Source organism: Sardina pilchardus, chromosome 12 (genome assembly GCF_963854185.1).
Source record: "Sardina pilchardus chromosome 12, fSarPil1.1, whole genome shotgun sequence".
Taxonomy (NCBI): Eukaryota; Metazoa; Chordata; class Actinopteri; order Clupeiformes; family Clupeidae; genus Sardina; species Sardina pilchardus.
The window spans coordinates 12991228-13009665 of NC_085005.1; the positions used below are offsets into that span (position 1 = coordinate 12991228).

Genomic DNA, 18438 nt, shown 5'->3' on the forward strand with positions numbered 1-18438 from the left:
AGCAAAAATGACTACGATAACTTTGCATTTATCTTCCTCTCTAGGCGCCGTGTTCGCCAAAGGCAAACATTGTCAGCCTAAACATAGCTTCAACAATTTCTGACAAGTTATCAACTGCAAAAAACATCCGAAAGTAATGAGGGAGCCATGCTACTGACTGTTAGAGGCTCTACCTACCCTTACAAATATTAATGAAAGAAGAGGAGAAAAAGAACAGCCTCTTTACACAGCCCGTGCCGAACCGCGCGAGCACGGCGCGAGCGGCGCACATGCCATCTGTCCACCTGCTATAGCGGCTACTCCAACCAAAGCCGACAACACACGCACGCAATTCACTCACACAAACATATTTGCCCCTAACCGTTTCGCTACAATAATATGAAGCATTTATGTTTGTCAACGGGCACATTATTTGGGAATTCTTAACCCAGCAAAAACAAGCTAAAATAATATTTTTAAAAAACCAACCAAGCTTACGTCTATGGGGGTTATACCGTTAACGCTGAAAATCATCCGAGTAATTGCGAGAGGAGCCCAGTGACTCCTGTAGAAGTTGTGCCCAGTACCTGTGTCTTGGCCGTCTCGTCATCATGTAGTTGCGCTGTCGGAGCGAGGTGCGGTGGAAGTCGCCGTGCTCCTCTGCGTGTGTGTGCGTGTGCGCGTACGAGTGAAGTTCTGCTCGCGAGGAGGAACAAGGTTGACATTTAAGACTGTAAACAGATCTCTGAGACAAAGCTGGCCCCGAGCTAGAACCTCCTCCTCCTCCCGCTAAATTTGGCGCTCCTTGCACAGCACGCAGGCGCAGTTCAGTGGGCAGCCTGTTTGAGTGCTGGAGAGCGCCTTTTCCCCCGCTAAGTTGTCGTATCCTTTGCTGCCAAAACGCTTCACTTGTTTCTTACGAGGGAGCTAGGGATGAGGTCACATATGCCTAGAAATGACTTAAACAAGGCGAGTGTGCTTTGGTGAGCGTGAAGCGCTTGTAGAACTGCGGATTTCAGTCTCTGAGGAACAGGTTGCAGATCGGCTCTGCCAAGAAATGAGGCTTCATATTGAGTCTGTATACTAAACTGGACAGGTTTTTACTTCAAATTGAATAAAAGCTGACAATATGACATTGTCTTTTCAGTTGAATGAAGTTGTGGTCACTCATGATCAAGGAGTTTTCACTTTTTCAATATTTAAGGATCACTATAACAAAGCGCACACAATCAATCCATCATCACGGAGGCATTAAAACGGACACACTCAGGGTGTCCTCACTGTCCTGGCCGGAGAGGCATGAGGCACGAGCTAACACGTGGGGGTCCAGAAAAGTTATTTGATGACAGAAGATAAACACAAGAATGGGTTAGCCTATTGAAACAGTTCAGCATTAACTGTGAACGATGTCCACTTCACAGCAGTAGTGAGCCAATAGTAATCATAGACTATCAATTGTATAGTCATGATTCGGTTGGCTGCCGTGTTATAGCCTGCATAATAATATAAGTTTATACTGCAACCATTCGAAGACAAATTTGATTAAGCAAGCTTAAACAGTAGCGTATGGAAGTCAGGGTCGTGAATGTTTGCCATCGTACAAGACAATTAGGCTACATTAATTAGGGGGTGGTACAGTACGTTTTGTTTGGCCTGACATTACATTTATCACCAGTTGTTTACGAAGGAGGCAGTGAGTCCAAACGCAACTTGAAACGTGATTGGCTGATAAAGTCCCCTTGCTTTGGCAGAGGTCCACTCCACCACACCACACTTAACATAATCGCGCGTATTGTATCTACATTTGATGTGTTGTGTGGTGTACATTTCTCACTCCGATGTCCAACATTGTTGTGACATTTAGAGACGTGTATTTCGCGTCTTCCCGGCCGCGCTCTTCTTGTTTTCCCACTCGCTCCCGTATTGCCACAGTCACTTACGATTACATCGCTCAGTTTGGGCTTTTGTCCCGGCGCAGTGATGCTCATGTGATGCGGAGAGCTCGCCCGGGCCCGGACAGAGCGTGCTGTATTGTTGTGTCCTGCGTGGGGCCCGAGCGTGCTCACCGAACCATCACTTGAGGCGCGCGACGCAGGGGGGCGAAGTACCACTCACAGCGCGCGCTGAATTCAAGGATGGTTCCGCGTCTGAAATATTTACACATGCAGTCCATTGTTACCACACAAAGCATATATGGGCTACGAGCTCTCATTAGCATTTAGGGTCTTCATCATCGCCCATAAATACTTGTGGCTACAGTGGCATATGGCTTTTATCAAGTTTATTTTAGCCCAATTAATAATTATTATTAAAAAAATAAATAAATAAAAACAGAAAACAAGAGATATCATGCCCGTGTTTTTGAAGTTCAAGAAAGCATTCATAAAAAACAGACAATTGAAAGGAAAGAGTCACAACTGTGTCCTATGAACCTATCCAACAAAGTTTGTATGCTGAATGTGTGAGTGTGTACTGAGTGTGATTGTGTTAGCAGCCTGATGCACCTTCCTTAGTGAGTGATGGTAAACTTGGCAGCAGTGCCAAGGTAACCGCACCCACCCCTCCCATTTTCCATGCACTGGCACTCTCTCTCTGTCTCTCTCTCACACACACACACACACACACACACACACACACACACACACACACACACACACACACACACACACACACACACACACACACACACACACACACACTCACACTAAACACAGAGAGAAGAGTAGATAAGTTGGCTCTAACACTCTGGGAGTGGTCGGCCTCTCCCTATGCAAATGCATCAGGGGATCCACGACCAGAGGAATGCCGCAGCAGGGTCTGATCCCGGGCCCTCATTTGCATAGGTAAGATTGGTCAGGTTGGCCAGCCTTTGTCAGCTCCTCTCCCTAGAGCACTAGATCAGCTCATTTGAATGAATAGCCCCAAGCTGCAAGATATTTGTGGACACCCTGTGCCTATTCGAGGTGTGTGTGTGTTGTGTGTGTGTGTGTGTGTGTGTGGGGGGGTATGTTTACTGATCTTGTTGAAAGAGACTAGTAATCACGTATCACAAAACAGCTGGCTGGAAAATGTCCCCTTTTGTGACAAGAGGCCTCTAAGTACCACTTTAAAAAAACAAGAGACAGCATTTACATATCAAAGCTAAAACGGAACAGTGGGAAAAACACATACTGACAATAACTTTTACTCTTTGTCATTTCATAAAGAATAAAGAGCTAAACCTTTATTCAAATATGGTGCATTCAACTCATGGTGTAATTAAATATTTAGAAATTGGCTGATATAGTCGACCCAACACTACAAAATCAACACTAGCAACCTCGACTACATCAACTACTACCACTATTACTAAAACTCAAATAACTTTTCCCAAAAAAAACCAAGCCATACTACCACAAGACATGTCAGTGAAACTGATTAATGAAAAACCAGTAGGAACACAGCCATACTGTATGTGGAAGTTTATCTGTAGTATGAACACTGAATATGAGAAGGAACATGAACGGCGAGATTCAGTAAAAAGTGGAAGTGGGATACTTCAGACAACAACAGACGGGACTGTAATTGCCATTGAAAAGGAAGTTAAAGACATCGTTCTCCAGGGTGGGGGTGGGGGTGGGGGTCTGTCAGGTTCAGAGATCCATGGTAGCCTACAGAATAGGCTGACCTGCCACATGCTGAGATGAGCCTGGACTTTGGCACCCCGCATCAGGGCCACAGCAAACCTTTTGAAACTGGAGACACACACACACACACACACACACACACACACACACACACACACACACACACACACACACACACACACACACACACACACACACACACACACAATTATGTCATATGCTATATGTGCTAAATGGATGTGATACACATGTATGTTACATTGGTGGATGGGATATATGTATTGCATGATACAGTATATGTTTGTTAGGTGCTGCTGTGCTATGGAACATGAAACAATGATGTGTGGAAATTATTATCCCCCAATAGTTCTAACTATACTTCCTCGCCACATACATGTTGATGCTGAAAGGTGTCTAGACTTGGCGTGGTATCAATAAAACAGACTCCAATGGCCCAAGTGTATTGATATCAGTGTAAGGATGTATCAGGAGTATTCTAGACTTAGTAGCACTCATTATGTGAAGATGAGAACTAACTGCTGAAAGTATGTTAGTGGCCCAAACTCACTATAGGGAACACAAACCCATACCCGTCAACCAATTAATGAAGCTGCCCCTTCTTAGACACAAGGGTGGAGAAGTGGCACACACTCATATCAATTATCACGTAAATAGTGTTTTATTGAATGATAACGATAACAATGAGTAATCATAACGTTTAGGCCGTCATCAGATCATGACAATCTGATGGCCTCAAGCCGAAACGTTATCGTTCAATAATAAGAATTCAAAAAAAACTTTGATATGGAGCCAAAATGTGTGTGTCACTTCTCTACCCTCTTTGGATGATTTACCTCAATAACTAATTATCCTGTGGGTGACTCTTACCTTGAATAGCTACAATCGCGGTGATAGTTGTTTTCTTCATTTCCATGTCCACAGTCATCAGGCTCAGGAGGGAGGGAGGGAGAGAGAGAGAGAGAGGGAGGGAGAGAGAGAGAGAGAGAGGAAGCTTAGTGGTTCCCTCCTGTCACCTCAGTCACACATGATGAATGAATCCAGTAGCTGAGTGGTACACACACACACACACACACACACACACACACAGAGAGAGAGGGGCGGGGTATTGGTTGTCTTGGAAAAATTGAGTTGAGGTTTAATGATGTGGGCATGGAAAGTACTGGAAAGTAAGTAAGTACTGGAAAGTAAGTAAGTGCTAATACGTGTGTGGGTGAAAAGTCAACAGTCAACCATAGGACAACAAAAATTACTATCTTTTGACAGTCACTGAATGGTCAACTTTTTTCCCCCAGCTCAGATATAACAATACAAACACTTGTAATGGTGAGTGCAAGTATAGTGACCTGCACATATGAGTATATGTGATTATATGTGACGTTCTTCAGTTCTTCACTGACAGGAGGTGGTTTTCTTTAGGTTTATGGGTGTGTGCAGCCTTCAAAACAAAGTTGTTCTGTTGCATTTTAGGTGGAATGTTTCTAACGTCTGTGTATCTGAATGTGTGTGTGTGTGTGTGTGTGTGCATGTATGTTGGAATATGTATACTGTATGTGTGTCTGAATATGTGTGTGTGTGTGTGTGTGTGTGTGTGTGTGTGTGTGTGTGTGTGTGTGTGTGTGTGTGTGTGTGTGTGTGTGTGTGTGTGTGTGTGTTTTTGTGTGTGTGTGTGCGTGTGCGTGTGTGTATGTGTGTGCATGTGCAAGTGTTCGCCTTTTTCACCTGTGTGACCCCTGTGGGAGTGGTGGGTTTTTGAAAAAAAAAGAAAGAAAAACAAAACAAATTACATCACTCCCATCATCGCACATACAAATGTGCACACACCCTAACAATGAGGTTAATCCTGGGGCAAACACCTGTTTACCTCCATGTCTCTCTAATTGTTCTTGGTTACATTATTATAATTTAAAGCAGTCATAAGAGGTTTAGTTTAAAACCAAGATGACTGCCTAAAAGATATGAAATAAACCTTGCAAACACCATAAGCATTCCTAGCCCAGTGACACTGACTGAAGCTTGCTAATATACATGTCTTGTGGTGATATAAATTGCAACGATGTGCTGCTCTGTCCTAAAATGCAAAACTTGTGCCGAGCGGATCCTAAATGACCAGTGGAAGCAACAGGTTTATTACATGACTTGTAAACTCTAAATGAGACAACATGAGTTGCCTATAAAACATACCTTCTTTTTTTTGCATAGTGCTAAATTGATTGGATATTTCTCTGCAATCTCTCACCTCTCTCTCTCTCTCTCTCTCACACACACACACACACACACACCACAAGTTTTCTCCATTTGAATCTAGGACACGTCTGAAACAAGCCCATCTGCAGCAAAAGCTGCTAAATTTATTGACAGCCATGGAAGTTATCTAACCAGGTGTCTGTTTTTAGTGTGTCTATTTTTGGACCGGTGCACAGACATCACTAGTGTCAAATGTCATACAGATGTGTTTGTGTGTGTGGATTAAACAGTAAAGGTGTCAGATTAGTCTCTGCCTGAGGACAGTAGCAGGCAACAGTCTAACACACACACACACACACACACACACACACAGACACACACACACACACACACACACACACACACACACACACACGCACACACGCAAACACACAAACAAACACACACAGTAAAACAAAGAGAGCCGGCAATGGAAATTCTGAGCTCAGCAGTCCACTTGGTGTGATTCTGTGTGTCTGTTACAGTATGTGTGTGTCAGACCGTGGGCCACTGTGTGTTACTTTACCCAGACATAAACTTGACACCTTTACTGTTTAAGCAAAAGGCCATGCACACATACACACACACACACACACACACACACACACACACACACACACACACACGTGCTGTGTGAGAGAGCGAGAGAGACAGATTTGTACTTGTACTGTTCACAGACCACAGGCAAAAAGTTGAGCTGCATTGGCAATGTGCTCAACAGGTGCAGGTGGGGTTGTTTGTATGTCAGTGGAATAAAGCATGTTCCTTGTACGCACATGGGGGTCATGGCAGATTTTCCAACAGCAACCTTTTCAGGTCAGAAGCCAAGATATCATGGTCTTCACACTTGATTACAGTTGACTCAGGCCTACAGCTAAGACAAGTAGGCCTATAGGCCTACGCTAGGTTGATATATTTTACAGATGCTTGTATAGATAGGCTATACAATTCTGTATGATAGTTGATAGTTATCAACAGGGCTGATAGGCAGGAAATGATCTGTGCCTGAAATTATCAAATAGGCCTACATTCAAAGACAATATAGGGAATAGCCTTTTTTGATAGTGTAGCCTACATAGCCGAGTTCAAGCCTGAATTCAGGCACCACGCCTGAACACTATCAGGCCTGTATCTAATTAGCATTAGATAGCCTATTTCAAAAGTACGGCTTTGGTCTTAAAAAAAACCCCTAAAAATCACTAAATAATTTGCTGAATGAAATAGCCTTAAGTTATGATCTAAAAAGCGCGCGCGCGCACAAACACACACACACACACACACACACACACACACACACAGGTGATTTCCAGGATCAGTCTTCTCTCCTGCAGCTGTCGCCCACACCCTTGGCTATCTCTTTGGAAATACAATTCAGTGGGGGATTTTCCTACCCTGTCGGCACGCTTACTTTTCTCTGGTAGGCAACATCTTGTCACAGATTTGCGTTTCAATATCCTTATCTTAGCTATCAGGCGCAATAAAAAAGTCAGGCATGAATTGTGATGAACAGCAACGAGGAGTCGGGACAACCACCTGCTGAAGTGACAGGTTGCGCCTTTCTCAAGATGGGCTGTGGGCTGGGCATGCGCAGTGTGTTATTGGTCTGAAGCATTGTACGTGAATATGGAGGTAGCAAATTGAGCTGCATGCCTCAGAACTGCCCCGTGATCTGATTCAGCCCTCGAATCACCTCTGCGGAGGCGTCTAGCAACACTCACAGCAAAATGTCTCGTCACAGAAATGTCCGCGGTTATAACTACGATGAAGGTAGATTCTGTGAATTGGTAGTTAAATTGTTTATGCTACAGGGCCTAGAGACAACTTGCTATCTGGCTAGCTAACACTGCCGGGTTGCTAACGTGAATGCTCAGGTTGTGCAGTCATGTTAGCTGGTGTTAGCACAGTTGTCGCTAGTTAGCCACACCATGTTAGCTCAGCTGGCTACAAAAGTAACTGCTGTCGTGTCATTTCTTTGTTTGTACCATTGTAACCTTTTTCTAATATGTCGAAAAACCTCGATATTCAAGAATTAGATGTATCGCTGATTTTGACACTTATGTTACTTAGGCAGTCACCCTTAGGAAATGAAACAGAACAAATCTAACGTTACTGAGTCAGCTTTCACGTCACAGCTGGTTAACTTATTTGGCCACATGTTGGTGTTTAGAAGATTCTGGCCATTCTGATGGTTAAGGTTTCTAGTACCTTAGTGATTGAAATCTTAGTTTGCATACTTGGTCTTAAACAAATCATAGTGTGTATACAATCCTTCATTTTTGTCAGCATTCCATTACTTCTTGTGACTGTCAAGGTACCCCAACAACAATAATAATAAAAAAAGCGCCGATCCATGTTAACATAAGAAAAAAAAATCATTAAGTGAAATTAATGAAAGAAAGAGACACATTGGGATTTCAATTGAAAGGAACTATGTTATCATGACTACTGGATCTCAGCTGCACGGAATTCTGTTTCCCACCTGTCGTAGTATCTATTTTAAATGTATCTTTTCTCTCTCTCTCCCCAACAGACTTAGATGATGACGACGTGTATGGGCAATCCGTGGATGATGACTTCTGCATCTCTCCCGCTACGGGTCTGTGTTGTGTTATAAAACAGAAGAATAGATTTTATCAGCTCAGAATATGAAATTTGTGTTGTCTGTCATATGTCTAACAACAACACAAACTCTTCAGTCATAACCTCATGTTAATTGCCATTGCCATTGACATGGCAGTGGCACTGTGAACATCTTCTTTGATTATGATGACTTACTTATCATAACTGATCTAACAACGCCAGGCTGTTGTGAATGGCTGATTAGAAGAACTAATGGATGGATATGAGTCCTGTACTCAAAAAAGTTTGTGTTTGTGAGATACAAAATACAACTCCAAGGCATTCTCTTTGAAGCAATTAAAAAGCCTTGTCTTGGTATGGTCATGAAAAACTCTGATGTGTCTCAGCATCAAGCCTTCATTAGGAGGTAAACTTCTGGATTGTGATTGTTGTGTTTTTTTGGTTGTTCAATCCATTCCACAGCTGCCCAGTTCATCTACTCTCGCCAGGAGAGGCAAACTCCTCAGGTCGAGCGGGTGGAGGAGGAGCAGGATGAGGAAGGTGAAATTCCTATGTCACCCTCCATAGGCCCCACTCTGGATCCACTGGATCAAGGTACGTATGTAAGCATTTGTTAGCAAAGCCTATATATACACACACACTACCGTAACACCTTGCTGCGTTAGCTTCAAAATGTAGCATTACTTTTATTACTTTCTTCACCATTGTTGCAGTAAATGTTCCAAATATAAAGCACTTAGAGCTGCATTCTGTTTATGAAAGGTGCTATACAAATAAAGCTTATTATTATCTCTCTCTCACACACACACACACACACACACACACACACACACAAGGGCACGCTCAGAGAAACACATATTTTGGGCCACTGCACACCATGGAGATGTTCCAAGTACGTGATTTAGTGACAAACTTAAGTGGTAAACCTACAACAAGAGCCCAATGGCATTGTTTTGTTTTTTTTAGGAGAATAGAACCCTACAGCTCTTCTATTAGGAGGTTATCACTTACTCTGTTAACTTACCCAGGTTTGTCACTAAAACCACGTACCTGGAATACCCCCAGGTCTGTATTGACTCACTTAACAAACTGACTTTGAACTTTTCATCAATCATAAGTTAAGTACTTGTTCATAACATTTTCAGAGTTTTACATCTGTGTAGTGGCAAAGATGTAACACCCCCCCCCCTCCCGCCCCCAAACACACAGACTTCTTTTGCGAGTAATTCATGATCACACCCAATTAAGCTTAACACAGCAACAGCAACAGCAACTTCAAAGATCACTCGCGTTACATTCATGACACTTATGCTACTGTTACAACGGTAGGCTACTGCACTTCTTAAGGTTGTAATTCTGTTTCAACTTTCATGGAATAAACATTTATGACTCCTTTCTAGCCAAATTTCACAGCTTTCAAGTGTATTGTGTTTGTGTAAATCGAGTTTGAACAGAGAGAATAGAAAGTGTTACGATTGTGCTGGCTCTCCCCTACTCTTGCATAGTCCCAGCCCTAATTGCAATGTGTTCAGGAAATGTGGTAGTACATTCAAATGTAATGAAGTTACAGAGGCCTCAAGCAGACTTGGGCTGGGAATGTACTATTTGCCTTTGGTCTACAAATTGTGTGCGTGTGTGTGTGTGTGTGTGTGCGTGTGTACGTGTGTGCGTGCGCTCGCGCGTGTGTGTGGTGCGTGTGTGTTTGTGTGTGTGTGTGTCTCTGTGTAATGGATGTGTGTGTCTCTGTGTACTCTCTGGACATGAATGTGCTTCAGGTCGGCTCTACTCGTGTCTGGACCACATGCGAGCGGTGCTGGGGGACACGCTGTCCGACTCCGTTCTGACCCAGGCGGCCATGCGGCACGACTTCGACCCACAGAGGGCGCTAGACGCGGTCCTGTCCGAGGAGAGTGCGCACCACGCACACACAGAGGCGCCGCCACCACCCAAACCCACACAGCCGCCCACACCCGCGCCCTTACCGCAGAGACCAGAACGAGAGAGAGGTACGGAGTATACACACACACACACACACACACACGTGTACACACACACACACACACACTCACACAAAAACACACAGATAAAATCACGCCTAGATTAAATCACACCCTTGCAGAGTAAATCGTAGGTTAGTGAGTGTAGATTCGTCGGGTTTCGCAGCGACGTGCAGAGGTGTCTGAGAGTTCTATGGAAATTGTTTTACATGTAACTGTTTCCAACACACACACTCACACACACACATTCACACTTAGCACATATTCCTACAAGTGTATTTGCTTTCTTTGATGCCATTTATAGTAGTAATGGTAAATCCACCTGAGGTGGTTTTGCATCTGAACTCTTCATAGAGCATTTTGATTTATGCTATGCTGTTGGTACTGCATGGTGTAGTATTAGCAATCAAGGTCATGTTTTATATGCAGCTGAATATAGGAAACCATAGCACACACACACACACACACACACACACACACACACACACACACACACACACACAAAGACTATGTGGCTGGTGGGGTGTTTCCAGGTTGGACAGCCAGGGGAAGCCCACCACCATAGTCCATGATCTCCATGTGCTCCCACTGGGATTAATACGACACACACACAGACAGACGCACACACACACCCACACACCTCCTGTCACGACATCAAGTGTCTCCCGGTTTCACAGACACACACCTCACGAAACCCTCGCTTAGTTTCACTTGCTGCGTCTGCACAGGCCTCATCCTGAGGAGGTGGGGGGGTTGTGCGGGTGTCTGTGTGTCTGAAAAAAATGGAAAATTATATCAAGTTCAGAAAAGCCCTAGAAACCCTGCCCTCACTAAAATACATTTTAGGTAGGACTTTGAAAGCATGACATTGCTATTTTGTGAAGGTTGAATCAGTTCAGACATTAGTTTAACATTGTCTGTTGTTTCCTGTTAATGCTACAGTAGTTTTCAGCATCAGTTGGACCTGGAAATGCAGACAGGTCAGGTCAGTTGTTCTTATCTATCCCGAACTGGGTGCGTAAATTCCAGGTTCAAAAAGCAAAGTTCAGCACATGTTTTTGCTACAACTTTGCCATCTGTCAAATACTTTCAAATATCATCAACCCTTATGAGTGCTTGCTACTATTCATTCATATAAAGCGAGGACTTCCCCCCCTCCCCCCCAGGGCTTTGATCCTGCACTTTAACCACACCTGCCTTGGACATTAGGTAGATCATTTATCATGTGCCCCAATTGTGCTGTTTCTCACACCCGTCGCCTGACTGAGGGGAAAAAAACAGATAGAAGTTGAGTCTGGGCAAGATGTTGTTTCCAGCTGCTGATTGGAGAGCTTTTTAAAGGCTGATATTAGATAGATACTTTATTGATCCCCAAGGGGAAATTCAAGAAATTGCTATTTATTGCAATGATTTGAAATATTGAATATTGAAATCATTGCAACAATGATTTTAATAGCTAGCTGTCCACCATGTGCAAACAAACAAACAAACAAACAAACAAGCAAACATAAACAAATCAAATGCAGAACACCTGCTGAACCAGATCAGGGACGGGGGCAGTGGTAGCAAGAGTTTGGTTCCGCCATTAATGGAGATTTGTAGCAAGACACTTTGGATAAAAGCGTCAGCCAAATAAATAAGGAGAGAAAGATAAAGAAAGATTAGGATCCAACTCAGGCATTGACATGAAGGAGACATTGTAATTTGATTGGCCGTAGAGCTCAAATGCCAACAACTGTTGGCTTGATTTTAAGTAACTGTAAGTAGAAGTGTTAGGGTGAGCAAATTGTCCCCAGACTTCAAACTAATGTTTAACGTATTGCCTCTCTCTTCCCTTCTGTGTTGCTGCTTGATTGTGTCCTCGCTCATCCCTCCACTCGTCTCCTGCCACTGATCATCCCTTCTTCCACCTCTCCTCCACTCAACTCTTCCTCCTCTGGCTGTTCCCTGAATCCCTCTCTACTGTGACTGTGGTTGGCTTTTGCAAGGTAAGGAGCCTTATCTGCTTCCACACACACTCACACTGAGACCAAGGACATGGCAGCACACGCACACCCTCGCACACACTCACACATTGACATGTCCACATCAACACTTGGTGCACCCTCGTCCAAGGGTTCCTTTAATCTCAGTGACCTGCTTACTTCTGATTCGAAACAAATGGTTGGCGCAAAACAGCTGTCAGATTCAAAATACACTGGTCCTTGTTCTGGTTTGATCAACTCATGTGGTCCCAGCTCGGGTTCGTCCGTTAGTTTGGCTCAGTTGATGTCCGAGCATGACCAGAAGACTCAAAGCAAGCCAACGGATGGCCTCCCCTGCAGCTTGGCCTCACTCTCCCTAGGTCCTAGTGCCACCGGATCCGCTCCCTCATCTGCCCGTCTGCCCCCTGGTCTGTCTCTGGGTCCTAGTGCCCCTGGGCCTCTGCCCTCCACTCGTCCTCCTCCAGGGCTTTCATTGAGTTCCACTGCCTCTGGTTTATCTTTGAGTTCTACTGCACCAGGGCAGTCTGTAGGTGCTGGCTCAAACAATTCACCCCTGGGTCCTAGTGTCCCTGGACTGGCTCTGAGCTCCCTATCCTCCCTCAGCGCTACCCCTTCCTTGTTGTCGAGCTCCCTCGGTGGCCTCAGGGCCGACAACCCCCGGGCGTCTATGGCCGTGCCCGTCCCCTTAGGCAGCTTGAGTTCAGTGCTGCAGGGAGGTCGCCCCCTGCAGGCGGACGGAGGAATGCCGGGCGCGCATGCGGGAAGCCCGTCTCTGGCCGACCTGATCCAGGAGCATCAGAGCAGCAGTCCCAAGCTGTACAGCGCCCTACCTGGGCTCCTGAGCACAGGCGCAGACACACACACGCACACTCAGGCACACACACACCTAGCGCACAAGCTTGGCGTGCAGGGCAGCTCTCTGAGTGCACTGAGCAATACTCACATGGGAAGTGGTGCTGTGGGTCCTCCCGGGCTCTTGGGGGCGCCCTCACTGTCTGAGCTCATGTCCCAGCACCAGGCTCAGAGTAGTCTGCCAGTCGCTCCGTGCTCACTGGCCAGTCTCATGGGTGCGTCAGAGCGTGACTCGAGCCAGAAGACGGGGCAAAAGACGCGGCAGACTGCCCAGATGCCGCAACCACTGCGTACACGTAAACCATGCCCGCCCGCTGCTGGCCAGACGGTCGATCTGAGCGCGCTCATGGCACAGACGTCGCCGTCTGCAGACGACGGCCGCGCTTCGCCCTTCTCCTCTTTCTCGTCCCCTGCCTCCCCTCTTGCCTCCGCCAACCCCGACCGCCGCTGCTGTCGCCAGAACAACCGCCCGTCGCTTCTGGCCCGCCCGTCGGCATTCGCGCTGGCGCTGTCGGTCCGCGCTCCCAGCCGCGACGATCCACGGTGCCGCAGAAGCAGAACGCTTGGTTGTCACCGGGCCTTCCTCTACAGCAGACAGATCCAGAACCTCGAGAACCCAGAACCCAAAGAACAGGAACCATTGCATCACATCACACCCTTCCTCTTCGACACGCCTTCCCCTGACGACATGGTCAGGGCCAATCAGAAGAAGGCCTTCACTCGGGATTGATGATGTGGCCCAGTCACAGATGGCCCAGATTGAGCTCTCCTGAGAGCTGAGCCAATCAGTGGAGTGCTTGCATTGAGTAGTGTGCCCCTCTGATCAGTGAAAGAGCAGCTCTTTGCCAACACATAACAGGGAAGTCATTTTGTGTTGGTTTGCGGTTCTTATCTCTCGGCCAGTAAGATGACTGCATCTTGTTAGGTAGCCAAGTGGACAAAAGATTACTTCTGTTACAGCGGAAGAACAGCAAAATTTCTTTTGGAGGAGGCCGTAGAACTCCTTTTTGAATTTTAAAGTTTTCTGATGATTTTTAGTCAGATGTAAAATATACGATTTGCCTTTTTTTCAGCTTTTCTACATATTTTAAAACGGATATTTCAATTTATTTTTGTACGAATCTAGATAAGTAGCTTTTTTATTGACTTTTGTTCATTAGCATATTTTTAAAGTATTATCCTGTCACTCAGAAAACAAACAAACAAATAAACAAGCAAGCAAGTAAACAAACATGGTCGTATGCTCCACCAGCAAAGAGTTTGAACTTTGACCCTTAGACAGCTTTTGTCATTTTTGAGCCCCGCAAGCCAGCAATCAGCCCACTATTACAGAGGTGGGGCAGCTTAAACTGCATGTTGCTCTTAAAGGATGTGTGCGCGTGTGTGTGTCTGTGTCTGTGTGTGTGTGTGTGAGAGAGTGTTTGCCTTCGAGTGTGTGAGCCTGCGAGATCGAAGAGGCTGCAGCTGTTGAAAAGGAGGTCTGTTTCACCACAGAAAGAGAGAGAGAGGGGAAAGACAAGAAAAAGAAAGAGTGAAGACAGTTCAGGGACACCTGGAGATTTTCCCATGCATCTATGCTGTCAGACCCCTTGCATAAACACGCGCACACACACACACACACACACACAGACACACACACACACACACACACACACACACACACACACACACACACACACACACACTCTTGCTCTCTCTGTGCCCACATATAGGGGACACACTCATGCATTGACATTGGTGCTCAGATACTGTGTTCATTAACCCCAAATACTTCTACTGTCTTAAAGGGATAATCCGGAGTGAAATGCACTTTAGATCAATTTTTCGGACTATTGGGAGTACATACGTTGAGTTGACACCAAAATCATGTCATTCGGATGTATTTTGAGAAAGTTCGAGCTCACCGTTTTTAGCCAAAACTCGTTAGCCTGGAGGTGACTCGGGCATGTCATTTCGCCGCTACAAAACGCTATTTTTATACCTCTTCTACTGTTCCAAACAACACTACACTTACGTGGTAGTGAGTAGAGGGTCCCTAAAGCCAAACCGAAGTATCCCCACGTCTTTATGTGGTCGGATAGAGAGTCCAGAATGAATTTAATCGAGTCAGTACCTTTCCGGAAATGTCGCTGTTGCAGCTAGCAACGTTTTCACAACACTTTACTAACATTTCCGGAAAGGTACGGACTCGATTAAATTCATTCTGGACTCTCTATCCGACCACATAAAGACGTGCGGATACTTCGGTTTGGCTTTAGGGAACCTCTACTCACTACCACGTAAGTGTAGTGTTGTTTGGAACAGTAGAAGAGGTATAAAAATAGCGTTTTGTAGCGGTGAAAGGACACGCCCCGGTCACTTCCAGGCTAACGAGTTTTGGCTAAAAACGGTGAGCGCGAACTTTCTCAAAATACATCCGAATGACATGATTTTGGTGTCAACTCAACGTATGTACTCCCAATAGTCCGAAAAATTGACCTAAAGTGCATTTCACTCCGGATTATCCCTTTAAGAGATCTGTACAATCATGACTGTAGTTTCCCTGTTCAACTGGTAAGATGGCTATTTTAGACTTTTTAATGCACTGACATACATGAAATTCTTTTGAATATGAGCTTTCTGTGTATACACTACTTGCTGAAATAAAACTAATTGTAACTTTAATTGTGTAATAGGTGTGTGTGTGTGTGTGTGTGTGTGTGTGTGTGAGTGAGAAAGAGAGCCCACCTTGTATTCAAAAAGGTATTGGTGGGAAATGAGTGTGTGTGTGTGTCGTTTGAGAATGAGACCACACATATGTGAGGTTATCTGGGTGTGTTATGGTGTGTGTGTGTGTGTGTGTGTGTGTGTTTGTGTCATGGGTGGAGTGGGAGGAAAGGACGTGTGTCCGTGATAGCTCACCAATACTTGTTTACGATTTCACAGGGTGTGATGAGCACTGTATCTCATAGGGTGTGTATTGTTGAGGTTGTGTGTGTGTGTGTATGTATGTGTGTGAGAAACTGCACGAGTCGCTTCTTAAGCCACATGAAGGTGCAAACACACCCTCTTTAGCGGATGTGATTTTTCTTTCGGACCTGATTTTCTTTCTTTCTGTTTTTTTTTTTTTTTTGTCTCCCCCATATCTTTCTCGCTATCCTCCTTTCTCACCATCTCTCCTCACTCTCTTTCTCTCTCTCTTTCTGCATCTTAGTCTCTATTGTCCTCCCTTTTGTCTTCACACTCCTGCTCTTCCCCACATGTTCTCTCACCCATGGGTTGGACTGCACTTGTCTACTCACACACACACACACACACACACACACACACACGGACACACAAATGCACATACACAAATTTAGATACACACAGACAGATACAGATACCTATGCCCACTTTTGTCAAATGCATACACACACACACACACACACACACACACACACACACACACACACACACACACACACACACACACACACACTCTCTCTTGTACATGCAAACACACACTCTCACTCACACCTCATCTTATCTCATTGTTCCGCGTCTACACACCTGACTTCGAAGAAGAATTCCAAAATGCAGTCAAGTAGTGACATGTTATGAACCGGTTATAAACTGGTCGTGCAATAGTACACATTTATGAGAAATAGCTTTAAAATGACTTAATCTGAATTTTTGGTTTCATTTCCAGAAAGAGTGAATCTGAAAGTTATAACCCTCACCACGTTTTATTACCGGGGGGGCTAAGACTAACAGCTCTCGTGTTAGGCTCTGTTTGCATTGTAATGCTATGCCTGTGTGTGTTTTATACCTGTGTTTGCTTGTAGAAGAAAAGAAGTTATCCAACAGGTGTTTCTGGTCACACTTGTAAGAGTTTGGTGTGTGTGTGTGTGTGTGTGTGTGTGTGTGTGTGTGTGTGTATGCATTCATATGCATCAATATATTTTAGTAAAGGCCTATTAAACACCGCCACTGGGGCGCCATATAAAAAGAAGCACCCCCCACACACACACACACACACACACACACACCCCACACACCCCTACTTGTGATAAGACCGTTCCGTTTATATTCAAATGCCCTTTATTGCATGAACAGCAAGCCTCACCTCAGCGGTCAGCAGTCCTCCCTGAGTAAGTGTTCACCAGATGACTGATTGGGCAGCGTGAGATGCCGCAGTGCTGGCAGAAGGTGCAGAGGGCCTAAGGTCTGGTAGCACTTACTGTTTGAGTCGAGTTAGGGTGTGCAGTTTGCATCTTTCATCAGGTTACTGCTTGCATCTTTTTCTAAGTGGTGTTGAACTTGGCAGTCCAAGGCCATGCACATTCCAAGGATATGAACACTAGTGTGTACTCTACCTCGGTTTTATCTGTGTGTTTATCTGACTACTAGTGAACAGGGTCACCCTGAAAGGTCGCGTCTCAGGCAGCAGGCTGTTTCTTAGGCCCTCAAGCAGAGACGGTTTATAAAGCGAGACGACTCATATGAGGGTCAATTCCGGTTTCCCTGTGACGTAGTGCCACTCCCATTTAGGAGGCAAACGGGAGAAATAAACCTTATCTCGGATTATGATCATTCCCTTAGCCCTACATTCAGCAATGCAAGTAACAAACCCATATTCTACAAGGCACACGTCTATCTAACATTCCCACGTTGAAATCGTATTTTCCAGCGTGATGAATACATAGAAAAATAACTTTGTTCACGACCTGTCCCTCCTGACCTGACCTGTCTCCGCTAATTGCGCAGGCCACCTGTCATCAACGGCACACTGCTTCTGCTGCTTCTACACTGGTCTAAACCGATTACTCGTCACTGATCACGCCCAGATAGGAGGCGGAAATGGGCACCATTTCATTCCATTGAAAACCCCCTTTATGATTCATCTTCCTAACTATACGATCTTTGCCTCAAGAAAGCATCTGTCCTTGACCTTGACCTCGACCTTTGACCTCACAGGCACCGGCCTTTAGGACCATAAAGCACTATGCAGTCTGTATTTAGTTTAGTTGACTCTACTCTCTGAGTGTGGAAGGAGAAGAGAAGTAATGCACAAGATGGCTCTCATCTCAGGTGTCATTGTCATACATTTGCCAGACAGCAAGCCTGTGTGTGTGCATGTGTCTTTAGATAGAGTAGGCCAAGTAGTCAATTGTATTTTTTATTTTTTTTGCATATTGCAATTATGTGTGTTTT

The 18438-nt window shown here is 45.0% G+C and overlaps 2 protein-coding genes across 4 annotated transcripts in view; one reads left to right on the forward strand and one right to left on the reverse strand.

Moving 5' to 3' along the window:
• myb (v-myb avian myeloblastosis viral oncogene homolog) overlaps positions 1-716 on the reverse strand; it is a 16097-nt gene extending 15381 nt beyond the window's left edge. Inside the window, exon 1 of one of the 2 annotated variants that reach the window (XM_062550919.1) lies at positions 567-716. In XM_062550919.1, coding sequence (XP_062406903.1) covers positions 567-592 — 26 coding nt within the window. In that variant the 5' untranslated portion in view covers positions 593-716. Of the gene's footprint in view, positions 1-477; positions 500-566 lie in introns of those variants that run through there. The other variant, XM_062550920.1, reaches the window with a different exon arrangement.
• Positions 717-7460: 6744 nt separating this feature from the next.
• The window catches only part of hbs1l (HBS1-like translational GTPase), a 37539-nt gene continuing 26561 nt past the window's right edge, over positions 7461-18438 (forward strand). Inside the window, exons 1-5 of one of the 2 annotated variants that reach the window (XM_062550168.1) lie at positions 7461-7616; positions 8380-8445; positions 8892-9023; positions 10205-10435; positions 12420-15042. In XM_062550168.1, the coding sequence (XP_062406152.1) occupies positions 7574-7616; positions 8380-8445; positions 8892-9023; positions 10205-10435; positions 12420-13993 (2046 nt within the window). In that variant the 5' untranslated portion in view covers positions 7461-7573 and the 3' untranslated portion in view covers positions 13994-15042. Of the gene's footprint in view, positions 7617-8379; positions 8446-8891; positions 9024-10204; positions 10436-12419; positions 15043-18438 lie in introns of those variants that run through there. The other variant, XM_062550167.1, reaches the window with a different exon arrangement.